The sequence below is a fragment of the Callospermophilus lateralis genome, chromosome 15, assembly GCF_048772815.1.
Source record: "Callospermophilus lateralis isolate mCalLat2 chromosome 15, mCalLat2.hap1, whole genome shotgun sequence".
In the NCBI taxonomy this organism is placed as follows: Eukaryota; Metazoa; Chordata; class Mammalia; order Rodentia; family Sciuridae; genus Callospermophilus; species Callospermophilus lateralis.
In genome coordinates this window covers 17,778,851-17,795,899 of record NC_135319.1, presented here as the reverse complement: position 1 = coordinate 17,795,899, position 17,049 = coordinate 17,778,851, and the positions used below count along the sequence as shown (strand labels likewise).

General features: G+C 49.3%; 1 protein-coding gene across 1 annotated transcript in view; it reads right to left on the bottom strand.

Annotated features, from left to right (window-relative positions):
- Ret (ret proto-oncogene) overlaps positions 1-16,786 on the bottom strand; it is a 51,483-nt gene extending 34,697 nt beyond the window's left edge. Inside the window, exon 1 of the mRNA XM_076835284.1 lies at positions 16,714-16,786. Coding sequence (XP_076691399.1) covers positions 16,714-16,780 — 67 coding nt within the window. The 5' untranslated portion in view covers positions 16,781-16,786. The remainder of the gene's footprint in view (positions 1-16,713) is intronic.
- Between the last annotated feature and the right edge of the window lie 263 nt (positions 16,787-17,049).

Below are 17,049 nucleotides of genomic sequence, written 5' to 3'. Positions count from 1 at the left end.
TTATGACCCAGCAGAATTTTCTTAACAGACGATTTCCTAATGCAATCATCTTCCTGAGAATGGGAAACAGACCTCTGTGGCTCCTCCTCAGGGGCCAGGGTATGAGGAGGTGACTCTCCCCAGTGCAGACCAGCTGTCCCTGTGGGGGGTCCCTCAGCCTAGAGCTGGGCAGTCATCCTCTCAGGATGTGACCCATCTACCTTACTGCTCCCCTCCCACTTCCCATTCTGTTTTTTTCTTTACTGTAGTCAAATATTTGACACAAAAGAATACATTTTTACAGACTGTCTACATTGAATGCGCAATCAGGAGCCTTGAGGCCCCGGCTCAACTGAACTGGCATTTAAAAGCCTTCCTATAATCCCAGTGGCTCAGGAGGCTGAGGCAAGAGGATGGCCAAAGTTCAAAGCCAGCCTCAGCAAAAATAAGGCACTGAGCAAATCAGTGAGACCCTGTCTCTACATAAAAATACAAAATGGTGCTGGGGATGTGACTCAGTGGCTGAGTGCCCCTGAGTTTGATCCCTGTTCCCCAAAAAAGCATTCCTGCCCCATCCCACTCATTGTTATAGGAGCCTGTGGCTTGCCTTTTTTTTTTAAAAAAAAAAAAAAAACCAGTTTTATTTTAATCTTGGCAATTTATTTATTTTTCCGGGTAGAGAATTCTGTGTGGTTGGTCATTTTCTTAATCCTCTGAAGGCAGGGCTCTTGGACTCTCTGCTTCTTTGGCTCTGTTGAGCACTCTGTGCTCACTCTGGCAGCTGCCCCTACCCCCTGGTATTCACTCCCTCCTCTCTGGCTGCTCTGAGGACCTCCTCTGTCTTTGGTGTTCACCAGCATCATTCTGATTCCATCCATGCCTGCTCACCCCCTTTGCTGGCCGCCTCCTCCTCCTCCTCAGCTGCTATGGTTTATATGTGATTTGTGTCTGTCCCCCAAGGCTTCACACGTTGAATTTAATCCCCATTGTGATGTATTAACAGGATGGACACTTGATTTGACTATGGTGTTTAGAAATGATTGGGATTAGATGAAGGTATTAGGGTGAACCTGCCATGCTTGAATTTTAGGGACTTTATAAGAGGAGACAGACCAGATGAACACATACATACACATGTACACATGTTCCCTGTCTTTTTGTCATGTGATGCCCTGCCTCACTTTGGGACTCTGCCAGCAAGAAGGGTGTTGCTAGATGTAGTTGCTCGACCTTTCACCTCCAGAATTGTGAGCCAAAGCAAACCTTTTTTCTACATAAGGAAACCTGCTTCAGGTATCCTGTTATAGTAACAAAAAAGGACTAGCACAAGGGCCTAACCTCTAGATATTGGAAGCTATCTGTTCTCTGTCTATATTCTTTCCCAGTAAAGAGCAGCCATCCTTTACTCTTTATGCTGATGACCATGACATTTCCACCCTCAGCCCTGATTTTGTCCCTGATTTTGTCATAGCCATTATCCATCAACTCCTATATCTCAGTCTGGCTTGGAGAATGATCTGACCCTCCCAACTAAACCTGCTCCCCTCATTCTGCTCCACCCTCATCATGGTAACATTCTACCTAGTCATTCAGGCCACATACCTGAGTCACACAGAACCTTTCCTCTTTCACCCCTTTCACTAGCTCACTGAATCCCCATGGCCTCCTCCAGCCCAACTCATCGTGCTCCATCCTCTAGGTCATGTGCGGCTCCCTGGGCCCACTTTCAACCCCTCAGGCCACTTGCAACAGAGCAGCCAGGGACAGTAAGACCATGGCACCCTCTTTGTAGTGCTCTGCATTTTCTGCCCATTGTGTGCAGGATACAACACTTCACCAAGGTCCTGAAGCTGGGCCACATCTGTCCCCAACTCACCCTACTATGGCGTAAGAGCTCACCTTCCAGCCACATCCATCAACTTCTACCTATGAACTAGTGTACAAATGAATGAGTGAGCCAATAAATGAATCCACAAATAAACTAATAAAGAAGTGGGTCCATGGACAGGAGTATGAAAGGGCTGGACATGGTTAGGAAATGGTCAGAATCTGAAAAGGAACAGCAGGGGCTGCGCCAGGGAGATGGGTGAAATCAGACCCTCTGGGTGGTCTCACTGGTGCGGGGAGCCTGTTAGACAATCAGCAGCAGGACACCACTGTGCAGATGGCCCTCCTGAGCTTATGTGCAGTGTCTTCCAGTTCACTAGTGGCCTTGATGAGGCCAGCAGCCTGCTCTGAGCAAACAAGCCTCAGGCTGAGAATAAAACCACTCACCTTCAGCTCAGGAAATGATTTACTGGTAACCAAGGAGCATGGCCAGCTGGTAGCTGTCCACCACAGCACGCATGCACAGGTGGGGCACCTGCAGCGGGCTGCAGAGGCCCTGTGGTCACGGTGCTCTGTGCAGCTGCAGGCTGCTTTTGCACAAGACTGTAATCTAATTTTGCTTTTAGGAAGAAAGCATAGATTATGGGATACTCTACTGCAAATGACAATTCTGGAGGAGGGAGTAATAAGAATCTGTTTTTTAAAATTATTTTAAATTGTTATGTGTAAAATACACATAACAAAAAATTGACCAGCTAAATCATTTCTAAGTGAACATTTCAGTGGCATTAGGTACATTCATAACTGTGCAATCATAACCAACATCCATCCACAGAACTACTTTCATCTTGTAAACTCAAACTCTGTCCCCATTAAATATCAACTCCTTCTTCCTTCCTCTCCCAACCCCTGAAACCACCATTCAATTTTCTGTCTTAATGACTCTGACCACTCTAAGAACTTCATCTGAGAGGAATCACACAGCATTTATTTTGTTGTGATTAGTTTATTTCACCTGGCGTAATGTTTTCAAGGTTCATCTGAGCTATGGCCTATATCAGAATTTACTCCCCTTTTTAAGGTTGAATAATATGACATGGCAAATACTATGTTTTGTTAATTCATTTGTCCATCAATAAATGTGTAATTGCTTCTGCCTTTTGGCTATTATGAATAATGATGCTGTGAACATAAGTATAAATATATATCTTCAAGACTCTGCTTTCAATTATTTGGAGTATATACTCAAGAGGAATTACTAGGTCTATTTGAGAAACGTCCATACTGTTTTCCACAGTGGCTGTGCCATTTTACATTCTCACCATCAGTGTACAAGTGTTCCAATTGCTCCACATTCTTGCTAGCATCTGTTGTTTGTTATTTCTTTGATAGTAGACATCCCAATGGGTGGTAAGTGGTATCAAATGGTGATTTTGATTTGCATTTTCCTAATGATTAGTAATATTGAAAATCTTTTCATGATCCTATTGGCCATTTGTAAATATCTGCTTGAGAAATGTTTTAACACATTTTTGAATTGGGTTTCTGTTGTTGTTGAGTTATAGTAGTGCTTTTAGATTCTGGATATTAATCTGTATTAGATATATGACTTGCAAATATTTTATCCCATTCCATGGGTTATATGAAATACATATTGATTATGTCCTTGCTTCACAGAAAATTTTACTTTTAATGTAGTCCAATCCATTTGTGGTTGTTATAGTTGTTGCCTGTGTTTTTGGTGTCTTGCTGGAGGAGCCCAGTTTTAAAGAAGTGCCCACAGCTACAACGTTTGCCAGGACTGAGGTCAAGCAAAAGCAATAATCTCAGCTCATCTGGCATCTCACCCTTGACTCACGGGCTGCCTGCCACAGGACGAGTAAAGACCTTGGCACACTGGATTCCACGGCAGTTCCTACCTTGGCTGCTAGTCACTCACAAGACCATGGCATGCAGGACTAGGGGAGACCTGAGGGCACACACTGGCCTGCTCACCTGCACCAATCCTTGGTGGGACTGAGGGGCCAGGAAGCCTACAGAGCAGCCATGGTACAGCTGCTTGTGTGCTCCTGATGGCACTATCTGCCCTAGCAGGTGGCATGTGTATAGTGCCCAGGGCCCACAAAAGTTATTTGGGTTGAAATTTATTTTAAAATCAAAAGGAAGAACTAAATATAATGAGAAGGAATACAATGATAAAGTGGCCTGGGGTTTTGTCTTATACCATCACAGAGATAAAATACCTCCTTCTTCAGCCTCCCAAGTGCTGGGATCACGGGTGTGTGCCACTGTGCCTGACTAGATTTTACTTTTTGATGGGGAAAGAGCCCATGGCTCATGGTGTGGCTGTGATCCAAGTGCCTTAGGTGGGTATCTGAGGCCCCAGGACAAGACTCAGCACATTCAGCCTTGGGGAAGGCAGGGACCCACCCAAGGTCCCATATAGAAGGCAGCCTAGACTCAGGTCAGTCTTGAATATCTTCTAATGCAGAATCCTTCCCCTTCCAAGCTTCTATCTACACATGCAAGGTGCCAACCCCAGAAGCATTACTAACAACCACGAGGCATTGGCTTCTTATGCTGGATTAACTATATCCTGCTCCATTTCCCCAATTCCCTGTCTTCCCTGCACCTGTGGGATAGCTCTCATGGCCTGTGACCCTGGAGATTCAGTGACTTCTTGGCTTTCCACCTGTGTGAGGCAGCTACCACACACATCTGTTTTCCCAGGTGTCTTCCTGTGCCTTTTGCGGGCACTGGCCTGCTTACAGATGTGCAGTGCACCCTGTCACTCCCACACAACCACAGCCTGGATGTGCAGCCTACACATTCTCATTATCTGCTCCTTGACTCCAGGCCTCAGCACTGGCTCTGCCCAGCCTTTGTCACGGGTCCAGGGTGCAGCTCCCTCCTGTTCTCCCCACCTACCCAAGTCCCACCTGCTGCCCCAGGTGAGCCCTTGCTCCAGCTCCAACCTTCACTGCAAGCCCTAACCTGAAGGTGCTTCTCTGCTTTGCTGATTCCATGTGGCACTACTGTCTCTGTTATCAGTTTTAAAATATTATTTCTCAGGGGCTTGGGCAGACCTAAACTGCCCATTCTAAAAAAAGACTGAGAGGCAGGCAGGAGAGCTGTCCACAGATTGAAGCCAGAGAAGCAGCTGTCCTAAGGGGTACAGTACCCAGGGAAGAGGAGACAGTGCGCAGCCAGGACAGAGGGGCAGGAAGAGTGGGCTGAAGGCAATGGAGATAGTAAGGGCAGTTTAGAAGGAAAGAGCTACAGGTGGTAAATGCTGGCTGGAACAAGAAGACCAGCTGCTTGGGACCAGAAAGTCATGAATTTAGAGAACCTGGCAGAAGAAGCATTTGAGCAGCTTGTGCCAGGCAAGAGAGGACTCCATTTAGGGTGATGGAGAACACCAAGTGGGCAGGGTAGGGGCACTGGCCTGGACAAGGGATACATGTTCTGTGTCTCAGTTTTCTCCTATGCACCCAAGGAGACTCAAAGTTCCCATCTCACAGGGCTGTCAGAAACTAAACTGAGTCAATGCACATGAAGTTCTCAAATAACAGCACCTGTCACCATCCTCATCCCCACCACTTCCATTCCCATCACTACCACCACCATCATCACCATGTCCACCATCCCCATCACCACCATTATAATCATAAACATCATCTCCATCTCCCCCATAACCATCTTCTCCACCATCATCACCACCTTCACCATCACTACTCATGGCTTTGAGGACTTCCAAATGAAAGCAACTTTGCCAGACTTGGCTCTCGCTAGATGTTTTAAGAAAGCTGTGCTTTAAAAACACACAGGAGCAGCAGTGGGTCTGTCTTGCTTATTGTTGAATCTCAGAAACTTCCCTGATGCCTGCCCTGGAGAAGGTGTAAAGGAAAGGCATAAGGCAAGCTTTAGTAACTTGATGGTACATAGGAACCAACTGCTTGGGCTTCTGGCTCTTGGCCCAGCTGTATTGACAAGCCAATGCTACCTTTGTGGAAAGTCTGACAGCTTGTTTCAATCCTGGTGCCCTGAGTTTAAGCCTCTGCACAACCGTCAAGAAAATGCTACTCTCTGCAGATGTATAGATAGCTTAGTGTATGTACCGGGTGCTCAGTAATTGTCTGAGCCAGCTATTTTCCTATTGTTCAATACTAGTCATCAGTGCATCCTCAGCCCTAGATTTTGATTTGTTCTTTTCAAAATTCTGTGAACAACCCTCAGCAGGAAGCCTGTGCCTCTGAAGGCACCATGAGGTTTGAGTGGCTATCTTGGTCTGGGCTGAACACATGGTAAGAGAAACCTAGATGCCCAGCCCAGAGGGAGGAACAAGCAGCTATCCTAGTACACATGGGATGTCAGGGCTTCCTGAAATGAACTATGGGGATCTCCATGTTCCTATTCCCGAGGTGTCTAAGTCTCGTGCCCCAAATTCTCCTGCTTCATCTGCTCAGACTTCATGCACAATACAACTCTCAAGGCTCTGGCCACGTCATCCCTCCAGTCTGGTCCTCTACATAGAGCAAAGCAGAGGATCCAGAAAGCAGTGCAGTGTCTCTCAAAACATCTGTCCTACTGCGAACCCAGTCAGCAGGGCGGCTGGTGGCCTGTAAGAGCAACTGAACAGAGGAGGAACCACAGCTATCCTTGTATACCTGAAGCACATCTCTCACATTCTTTCTCATATATGCCACCTGAGCTCCCTCTACAGAATGAAGACATCTCTGTTCCTACTCAGTGCTGGGAAATGTCAGTGCAGAATTCACATTCATATCTCACACTCATAGTGGAACTGCAACTGGGACCTCTCTCCTATACCCCTAGGTCATCAGCAAGTGTTGGTCCCATCTATTTTTACACCCTATACTAGCACTCTTTTTGTCATGTTCAATATTAACTGAGATTTCTATAGTGCTGTTTTAAACAGGTCACATGCATCAAACCACCAATTGTCAGAGGCAGGGGCTATGAGGATTCCTCACTTCTGCTGTAGCTGAGGAAGGGTTCTGGGACAGGGCTAAGGTTTGGGAGCTATTGGGCATTGGGGGAGCCGGCACCTCAGGACTGTCCTCTGCACACAGACCCAACCTTCTGCTCTGAGGGTCTTGGGCCCCAGCCTTGCACTCAGCATGTGCCACCGCCACCACCCACTCTTCCACACCACCCAGACCAGCTGCAGTGGCCTTGTCGAGATGATGGACACTCTTGCTCAAATGTGATTTCCCAGCTGCTACCAACTTAATCACCAGCCTCACTGGCAGCTCCTTCCGGTTTCTATGCAAAGGAACTGCCAATTAAGTTACAATTAATTTCTTTCCTAGGGCAAATAATGACTAGAAAAGGACTGACCACCCAAGTGGCCTGCCAATGACCGGGGGCAGGTCACCAGACCCCCTTGGCTCCAGGGGCTTTCTGTGGTGCTCCTTGACCCCCGTCAACTGCATTGTACACCAGCCTCAATAAAACAGGGACAAGACATCACCGGCTGTGACCCTGGTGCTTCTAAACTGGGCAGCTGTTGTCCATGCACCCAGCAGGAAACCATGACTCAGAGCATGTCCACATGCTAATTTAAACAAACCAGTCACCCCACATATCTCAAAGTTCCTCAAGCCACGAGTTGGTCCTGAGCATTTTTACACCTCATCCTCAGTACCCTTTTTGTCATGCTCGATGTTAACCAAGATTTCTACAGAGTTGTTTTAAACATGTCATGTGCATCAAACCACCAACTGTCCGAGGTAGTGGCTATTAGGATTCCTGTCCCACAGAGGAGTAATCTGAGGCAGAGAAAGTTTAAGTACCTTGCCCAAGGACACAGAGTGAGCTAGCACTTAAGCTAGAGTCTAGCCCAGGCTCTTCTGCTCAGTGACAGCTGTACACACAGAAAAGCCAGGGTCCTGAGACCTGGGACTCCAGGTCACTTGCCTGAGGTCCCAGACCAAAAAAATGCCACCATAGTAACCATTGTAAATAACCTTCCCTCAGCCTCCTCAAAAATGCAGGTGCCTCAAGAACCTCCTTGTACAAACTGAGTCTTTAATATTTCAGTGAAATGGGGTGAAGGCCCAGGAAGGCGAGACCAGGAGGAAGTTTGCTTAGGCAGTGCCTGCCCACTAGGGTCAGGCAAATAATGGTCACTTGTGTGGAGGGAGCACCTTCCAGGCACCCATTCAGTGCTAGAGGTCTCACATGCCCATCCACACTGAACAGAAGAGAATTGAGCCTGGAGGGGTTATTCCCTCCACCCTCACTAGGTCCTGGTGTTACCAAACGCTTGGGAAGGTGGATATTGCAACGTTTGGTATAGAGGCCCTCCTGCTTTTGAACTCGAGTAGAGTTATACAAAACTTGCACCTTGGGGAAGTAGGGGAGGGGGAGAATGGGGAAGGATAGTCCTTGGGGGCACAGTATCCATAAGAGGCACCTTGAAAAGTGACTGGGCCCTGCTGCAGTTCTCAGGAGGTGGCTGGAAGGCCAGCCCTATGATTCAGATGTGTCCTCCTCATCATGGGCTAAAACAATAGCAGCTACAGCCTTCAGGAGGGAGGCTGCCTCAGTGTCTAGAGCAGAAGCAGGTGTCTCTCTGGGGAGGAAGGCACAAAGAAGGCCCCAGTGTCTGCTCTGGTAGGAGGATGGAGAAAAGGAAGCTGGGGAGCCTTTGAGAGATCAGGTTCTAGCCCTACCAGTGCCTGGGGCTAGACAAGCTGGGATCCTGGAGGCACCATGGCACACCAGTGCTGGGGGCATATCACCGGCATCTGGGCCCTGTGATTAAGCTTCTGGGTGTGAAGATCTTGAAGGCTTCAACTTCAGGAATAAAAGGGAACCCCACCCCAGGACCTGAGTGGTCATGCAGAGAAGGGGATGAAGAGAGTTGTGTTACAAGTCCTTAACTGATACCCCAGGTGTGACAACTCATCTCTCTCTCTGACTCTCAGTTTCCCCACCTGCAAAATGAGAGTGTTGCACTGAAAGTTAAGGCTTCCCTCAGCTCAAGTTCTGCCCCTCTTTGAGTCCCTGTGAAGTTTGTGCAGGAACATTCATGGAATAAGCCTCCTGACCAAAGGCTGAGAGGCAGGATGGTGGGTGTGAGGGAAATTGGGGCAGGCTCTGATCTATGGGGCCCCTTGGGGTTGAGGGACATGGCACCAGAACAGGATTAGGACCACAAGTGTTCTCCTAGGACTCTGACAATAAGACACAGCATGAGCCCAGATCCAAAGAAGAGATTTCAACATGATATGAAGAGTAGAAACACAGGGGTGGTGTGGGCCCAAGCCCACTTTCTTCACTGCTTGTGTGTGGCTCAGCTCAGTGCTCAGCCTCTCTGACTACATCTCCAGCTGTGAATGGGGACAGAACCTCTTCCTGGGAGCCCTATTAGGGCAGGCTGGACACAGAGCACCTGCCAAGGGAGACCAGTTCTCCACCAATTGCAGTCCCCTGCACCAAATCAGACTGCTGGGACCCATAAAAGCCTCCTCCCATTCCTTGGACAAGGCCTTCCCATCCCCAGGCTGGCCTCCAGACTAGGGATGTAGAAGAGGAGGCCATTGCCTCTGTGTGCACTGCCATCTCTGGAATAGGGCTCCAGGGCTAGGAGCATGACATCACAGCTACAATTACGGTAATCAATTTATATCGGATCTGCCTGGTTATTTTTAGAGTCTGGATAGAGGCTGAGTGAGAGAGGGCAGCCCTGGGCTCCTATGTAGTCTGCCTTGTTGGGTGGGGGGTGGGGGCTGCTGATTCCTGGCACTTTCCCATTCCTCTGTCCTTTATTGGGAGGTTCCAGGGCATTGGCTTCTCCTGCACTAGCTGAGACACCATTCCTTCCAGTACCTTTGTGCTTCAAGTGGCCTTAGAGTCCAGGTCTTCTGAGAACCTCACGCTCCCAGGGGGCAACGGTGAATCGATGCCCACAGGAGGACATCAGGTGACCCTTATGATGAGGGACCTGAGGCTCAGGCACTGACTCAGATGCCGTACTTGGTGAAACTAGGACAGACCAAAGTAAACCATATTATACAAGCCACCCAATTAAAAAATGGCCAAAGGACTTGAACAGATACTTCTTCAAAGATACACAACTGACCAATAAACACAAGGAAAGGTCCTGGACATCACTAGTAAGTAGGGAAGTGCAAACCAAAACCACAAAGAGATTCCACTTTGTACCTACTTTATGTCAGGATTAAACTCAATCAATCAATCAAATCAACAAACAAACTGAATAGCAAAAATTAACAAGTGTTGGTGAGGGTGTGGACAAATTGTAAACTTTTGCGTATGGCTGGTGGGAATGTAAAATGATCCTGCTACTGTGGAGAACGGTTTATATTTCCTCAAAAACCAAAACATAGGTGGGTCATAGAAATTATACTTTTTTTTTTTGTACTGGGGATTGGAGGGACACTTAACCACTGAGCTACATCCCCAGCCCTTTGTATTTTTTGAGACAGAATCTCACTAAGTTGCTTAGGGCCTCACTAAAGTACTGAGGCTGGCTTTGAATTTACGATCCTTCTGCCTCAGCCTCCTGAGCTGCTGCCCCAGGTGGTTCAGCTCAGTGCTGAACCACCACCACTGTTCCTGGTGGCGATTTCGCTCTTAGAACTGAAAACAGGGTCTCAAATACTTGTACATCAAGTTCACAGCAACATTGTTCATAAAGTCAAAAAGTGGAAAACACCCGAATGTGCATCAACAGATGAACAGATACATAAAAGTGGTATATCCATATAAAGGAATATTATTCATCCTTAAAAAGGAATAACATCCTGGCATGTGCTACAAAGTAGATGAACTTTGAAAACAAGATTGCTGAGTTATGCCAGGTGCAAGGTCTGTTTACATGAAATATCCAGAATAGGCAAATCCACAGACAGAATGCAGACTGGTGGTTGCCAGGGCAGGGGGAAGGAAAACAGGAACAGTAATAGAGTTCCTTTTGGAGTGATGGAAATATGTTGGAACCAAAAAAAAAAAAAAAAAAAGGTGATGCCCATACAATACTAAATGTGCCAAGTGTTACTATACTGTTCATTGAGAAACAGTTACATGAATTATACCAAATAAATACATAAATAAAATTGTAATAATTTGCCACCTCTTCCCACCCCCAGCTTCTGTGCCCAGCCCTCCTGTGTTGACCAGAACAATGTTCAGAGAGGCCTACATGGAAAAGTAGTGAGTAGACTGAAAGTTTGGAGACACCCGAGGAATGTGCATGGGATGCAACCTGTGTTCTCTGTACCACCAGCCTCCCCTGCAGTAAGAAGGGCCCTGTGATGGAATTTTGACTTATGGAACACAAGCAAAATGACATAGTCTCCTTTAGGTCTGGTGCCTCAAAACTCTGTAGAATGGGTGGGTCCAAAGGCTCAGAGGTAGAAAATTCATGGTAAGTTTTTTTTTTTTCTTCCCCTTTCTGGAACTCAAAGGTAAGACTTTTCTGGAATCACAAAGGCACACATGGGAAATTGGAATCAGTTTTGCTGAACATTGTCCAGCCTCTCCTACCTCTTGCTCCAGGGTCATGCTACTTTTTAGATATATCCTGGGCACCCTGGGCTTTGCAAAACCCAGACATTAGCACTTCATGTTACAGAGGATCTAAGGCCCAGGACCACAGTGAGGTGCAGCAGCCACCACCCCAAACTGGGAGAGGAACTTATGTTATTCAGGACTTGAGGTGCAGGGCCATAGACATCTCCCTTAAATAGGTCCCAGAACTAAATGGTCTGTTGGCTGCAGAGCCCCAGGCCCAGCCCCACTAGGTATCAGTGAGGTCAAGGAGAAAAGTCTACACCAGCCAGACCCCCGTGTGAGCACTCACTGTCCTGGTGCACCAGTGACTCTTCTGTGGTAGTGCTCATGGTGCTGTACTTTGTGGAGCCACCCACAAAGCAAATTCAAATAGAAGTGTTTGCTCTGGGCTGGCCACCTGCTTTCCTCAGGGTCCAGGTGGTGCCTGAACAACCACCTTCAAGTCCCATCAGTGTCATCTACTCCACAGCTAGGCTTCTAGAGGGAAGAACCAGCTTCATCAGGGGAAGAACAGAAGTACCTTGCTGTCTCCTCTTGTCCTTTCCTGCACTGTACATGGTCTCACGTGGACAGCTCAGGGATTCACTGGCTTTATACCTGTCAGTCTTCAGGGGGGATAAAAATCAAGCAGTTAGAAGGCCAGAGCTTGAAAGAGGCCTAGGCTGGCTCAGAACCTGTCTATGGTCTCAGAGCTCAGGGAAGGAAGATGGTGGGGGGACTGGGTAGAAGTAAGGAGGAAGACTCAGTCCACAGGGACTCCCCAGTATTCTAGAGCCTCAATCAGGAGACAGCCTTATTCTCCATGGTTCACAGAGGGGGCACTAGAGCCTTGCTTTAGGAGGCACACTCTCTGTCGCCCCTAAAATCTATACCCAGGGTTGTTACTGTGGGATGGGGAAGGTTGAAGCAGACTTTAACCCCTTCTAGCCCAACCAGATTCAGTGCCTAAGAGAGCAGTACCAAGTCATAGCTTCTAGAGAGACCTGTGAACTTGACCTCTGAGTCAGTCACACTGACTCCACAGATTCCGTGGGACTGAAGCATCCCCATACCACAGAACACAGAGAATAGCCCTTGCAGACCCTGGAAGAAAGAAGGTCCCCCATGCCAGCATCTCACCTATGGTTCCACCCCTCATTCTCATGCCAACTTTGCCTTGCTGCCTGTTGTAGACCTCTATGTGAAATCTCTCTCTCTCTCTCTCTCTCTCTCTCTCTCTCTCTCACACACACACACACACACACACACACACACGAGTTAACTGCTTAGGATTTACTTTACATTTCTCTTCATGAGAAGCAACAACATATCAACTCAAGGGGCCCTTCTGCTGGTCTCCCCAAATGCATCCACAGCAGTAGAAAAGCCCTGAGCACAGTGTACTTCCTCTTTGGGGGGAATTCATCTGCTGATCATTGTTACATTATTGTTACTATTAAGTCACTTGCACAAGAAAACAATTGTGGAAATGAGAAAGAGGAGGAGAGCACAGCAGAAATGGAAAAGAAGGAGGCCTGAACTGAGATCTTCAGACTGATAGGACCTGCAGGGAAGGGAGGTACAGCCCCGGCACCAGAAGGAATCCTCCTCCATCCCCACAGGAACGGGAATTCTACAGTGCAAACATGGCCACTTGCCCAAGGATGGAAGGAAGTGCCACAGGAGGGGAGAGGTGGATTGCCTCTTCAACTCTGCCCTTGCTTCCTGGGTACCAACTGGGTGCTTCCTTCTCCCAGTCTGTCCCAGTCTTCTACACCCCTAAAGCCTAGTCCTCTTGTCCTTCTATCCCTCTCCTCAGCATAGCAGCTCTATCAGATGCTTGGTGCCCAGGCAGATGAGGGGTGCAAGGACCACATTCTGGGTATCCTGGCCACATGGCTGCACCACATTAGTATATAGATATTTTCCTGTCATGCCCAAAGCACATGTTGTCTTTCTCTGGGCTGGCTCTTATAGGACCATGCCTGGTACTGATTCCCAGTTAAACAGACCCTGACATCAAAGAAAGCAATACCCGTATAAGAACTCTGCTGAGATCCAGAGGGGGCCCTGCTTAGGTATGTGAGCACAGTGTCACATGTCACACTGAGATCTGGGCCAGGATGTCCCCAGGGTACCCAGAGCCCTGAAGAGTGGGTGATTAGGTACAGAGTCATTTCTTCTCCTAGGACCCCTCCTCAGCTCCACCCTAGTACCCATCACCAATGGCCTGAGAAGGGGCTTGCTGAAAGGTAGAGGACTAGGGGTGGAAGAATCCCTCTGTGCTCTCCATGGGCTCCAGAGTCCATAGACTGGGGCACCCTCAGTTTTCTCATCTGTGAAATGGGAAAATAAAACCAAAGCCCTTGTAGGGTGTCAGGAAAATAAAGTGAGCTAATAAACTGGCAGTATGATGCCAAGGATCAGCATGCTGTGAGGCCCCAATAGAGAGTCTGTTGCTGGCATCATCCTTCCCCAGTGAAGGCAAGAGGACCTAGAGGGTCCTCTATTAGGCTGCAGAGAAAGGAAGGCCCCAGGGGAAGTGGTGGCTTCCGGGCCTCCCATCCCTTTGGCACCCTGGGCTCCCATTTCAACAGATACCATAATTTAAATTAGTTTTCTCCTCCCCTGGCTAAAAGGCCATTAGCGCCCCATTATGTGAATGCTTCCCATTTTCTTCACACCACCAAGGAAACAGTGATTTACTTAGCTAGTCCCTAAAGCAATTCTACAGAATAAAGGCAATTTAGTGAATGGACTCAATAAACTTTCCCATTTGCTATCTGCTTTCAAGCTCCGCCCTCATGTACCCACCAGCTGGCCTAGTCCAGAGTGAGGGGTGCAGGCAGCTCCTTGAAACCAGAGGGGCTCAGTGGCTGGGATGGGGGAGATAGGTCATGGCTCAGGTAAACCCGGTAAGGCAGGACAAGTCTTCACTGGCCAAAGACAGGGGAGGATGTAAAGGAAAAACGAAATAAAGCTGTGTCCCTGGGTGATCACTCTGAAGGATCCAAGAAGTCAGGCCAGGAAGATGAGGGGCAAGACACTTGCTGAGAAGCTGTGGGAGGGCAGAAGTGGGTTAGCCTGGGACATGCAGAGGGAGCCCCAGATGCCAGGACTCATGTCCTTTTCCATGAAATGGATGGAGCTGTAGCTGTGCTGAGCATTGAAAAGCCCAAACTTCAAAAAACTTTTAGAGGGAGGATCCTCAACTCTAGTTCCAGGAAAACTGGGGATGATGGGTAGTGTCCAAGTATATGAGGAGGTTAGGGGTGTGTGTCCTTAGGTGTACATATGAGATCCTAGAGACATCAGAGTAGGTAGAGAGGGGCTGGGTCTCCAGGGGTACCTGTTTGAGGGTGGGGGTATAAGGAGCAAGGCCACAATGTGTGAGAGTACATGTCTATAAATCTCATGAGCATGTCTTCATTAGAAAGGGTGCAGAGTGACTTGGTGATGACCATAAGTGAGTGTGAATGTAAGCTAAGGAAGGCCCATCACCTCTAGAGACCCAGCCCATTTCCTGAGCAACAGGCAGGGCCATTAGACCATTGCTTCCACAAGAGGGCGTTGGAGGCCAAGCTGCTCCCCATCTGTGTGTGCCCAGTGAGCTGCGAGGGCTCCCTAGTAGCAGCCTAGAGCAGCTCCAATAGAGCAAAGCTCCACAGCCCCACAGCTGCTGCTTCTGATTAAGAGCCCTTGAAGGCCTCTCTAAAGGATCCAATTGTCTCCTCTTGGATGCAAGGCTGCCATTCCACCCCCAGTGCCGCTAATCCTGGTTTCTTGATCATCCCAGGGGAGGTGGTGGGTGACAGGGACTTATGTTCCTAGGATTGGGGAGGATGACTGTGATTACCTAGCTCAAGTGTCAGGTTTCTTGGCACAGAAGGCTACCTGCCATCCCACAAGTGCCACAGGCCAGACCCACCCCACCCCTGGCTGGTCCCTAAGGACTTGGTGGACACCCAGCTAAGGCTGGAAGGGCATGGGGAGGTTGCCCAGCACATGAGCTTCCCACAACTAACCACACACCCACATTGCAAAATTGCAACCCAAAGTCACAGGACAGCTTTAGAACTCGGGTGTTAACTTTTGTGTTTACTTTTATCCTGTGCACAGCCTCCTTCCTGCCTCCCCCTTGCTGACTGTGACTCCACAGTCCCAAATCTAGAAACAGACTCCCCATTTCCATTCTTCCCCAATGAAAGGAATGGGCTTCTCCCCTGCCTTCTCTTTCTACCATGCACCCATTCTACCCCAGTCTCTGTTGTGCTGAGGAACCAGAACCACAAATGAAACCTTGGGAAGGTCTGTGAATATAAAGTCTGTGAAGGACCTGGGGATAGAGGCAGGGTGACTGGACTTCGGTTTCCAAAGCCTCCTTTTGTAAGGAGTGGGGGAGGGTAGCCGGGGCTCTTTCCCTCTCCTAGGAAAACTTGATGCTTGGTGCCTATGTTAAGTACTCTAGGAGAGGGTCAAGTTAGGAAGAGTTTGAGGGACTCTAAAATGTACAGCCAAGACAGTCGGTCAATAGTTCTTCAGCCTTGTTGTTCATTATGTCTGAGGTTGGCAGTGGGGGCAGTGACCAACACTTCCAAGGCCACACCTAGTACTGGGATCCTACAGCGCATATACCACAAGATGGTCGGAAGCGCTCTGAGCCGTCCTATAGCTCAAAAACCGCCCCTCTAGGTAAGTCTAGGCCAGCGGTACAGGAGTCTGTTGGTTGCCGGGTGGGGCTCGGGCCACCGAGGGCCCTCAAGGGGAAGACAACCCAGAAACCATAGGCTTTTAGGATTTTAAAGACGCGGGCAACAAAAATACAAGAGAAAAGCAATCTTCTATGAAAGAGCCTCCGCTCCACTCAGCCAGCTGGGACAACAGAGCTGAAGGAGAATGCACGGAAGTGAAGCGCGAAAAGAAAACCAGGACACAGTGATCTTCTGCAGAAATAGAACTCCCCGCGCAGGTCGCAGGCATCTTGTGGCTACCTGACCCATTAGCTCCTGTCTGTGCCCAAATGCCTGAATGGTCCATCCGCTTTGCTCCAAGACGTAGCTGCGGCTGGAGGCAAGACCAGCCTAAGACGCACGGCTGCTGCTTGGGCTCTGGACACCGACCCCTCGCCAACCCGCCCGCGTCCCGCTCTCTCCGCCAAGACCCGCCCAGCACTGAGCCCGCGGCGCTCTGCCCGCCTCCGGCCATCACAACCTCACTCCCAATTGAGGCCAACCGACCAGCCACCGCGCAACCTGCTGCCCGTTACCCGCCGCCAACAAACGCGGTTCTGAAAGCGTCCCCTCCGCCGCTCAGCGCGCAGCGCTAACTTCAGCCCAGCCGCCGAGGACGCCAGCCAGGACTCACCTTCTCCTAGCAGCGGCAGCAGCAGCAACAGCCGCAGCCCCGCGGCGCCGGACGTCGCCTTCGCCATCGCCGGTGCGCTCAGGGGCCGCGGCTGGAGAGTGGCGGGTCTTGGCGGTGAGGTGCGGCGCTCAACCCGGCCGCCCCATGCCAGTCCGTGAAGCAGCGGGCACAGTGGACACTGCGGGCGCGGTGCGTCGGGGCGGGACCCTGGGCGCGGACTCCGGGGCGCTCTCGGCTGCTGCGCTCTGGGCTCCGCTCCCAGGACTGAGGCAAGGCTGTCGCGGGCTGAGCCCGAGCAGCGGGCAGGGGCGGGGCGGCGCGCGGGTGTGTGTGTGG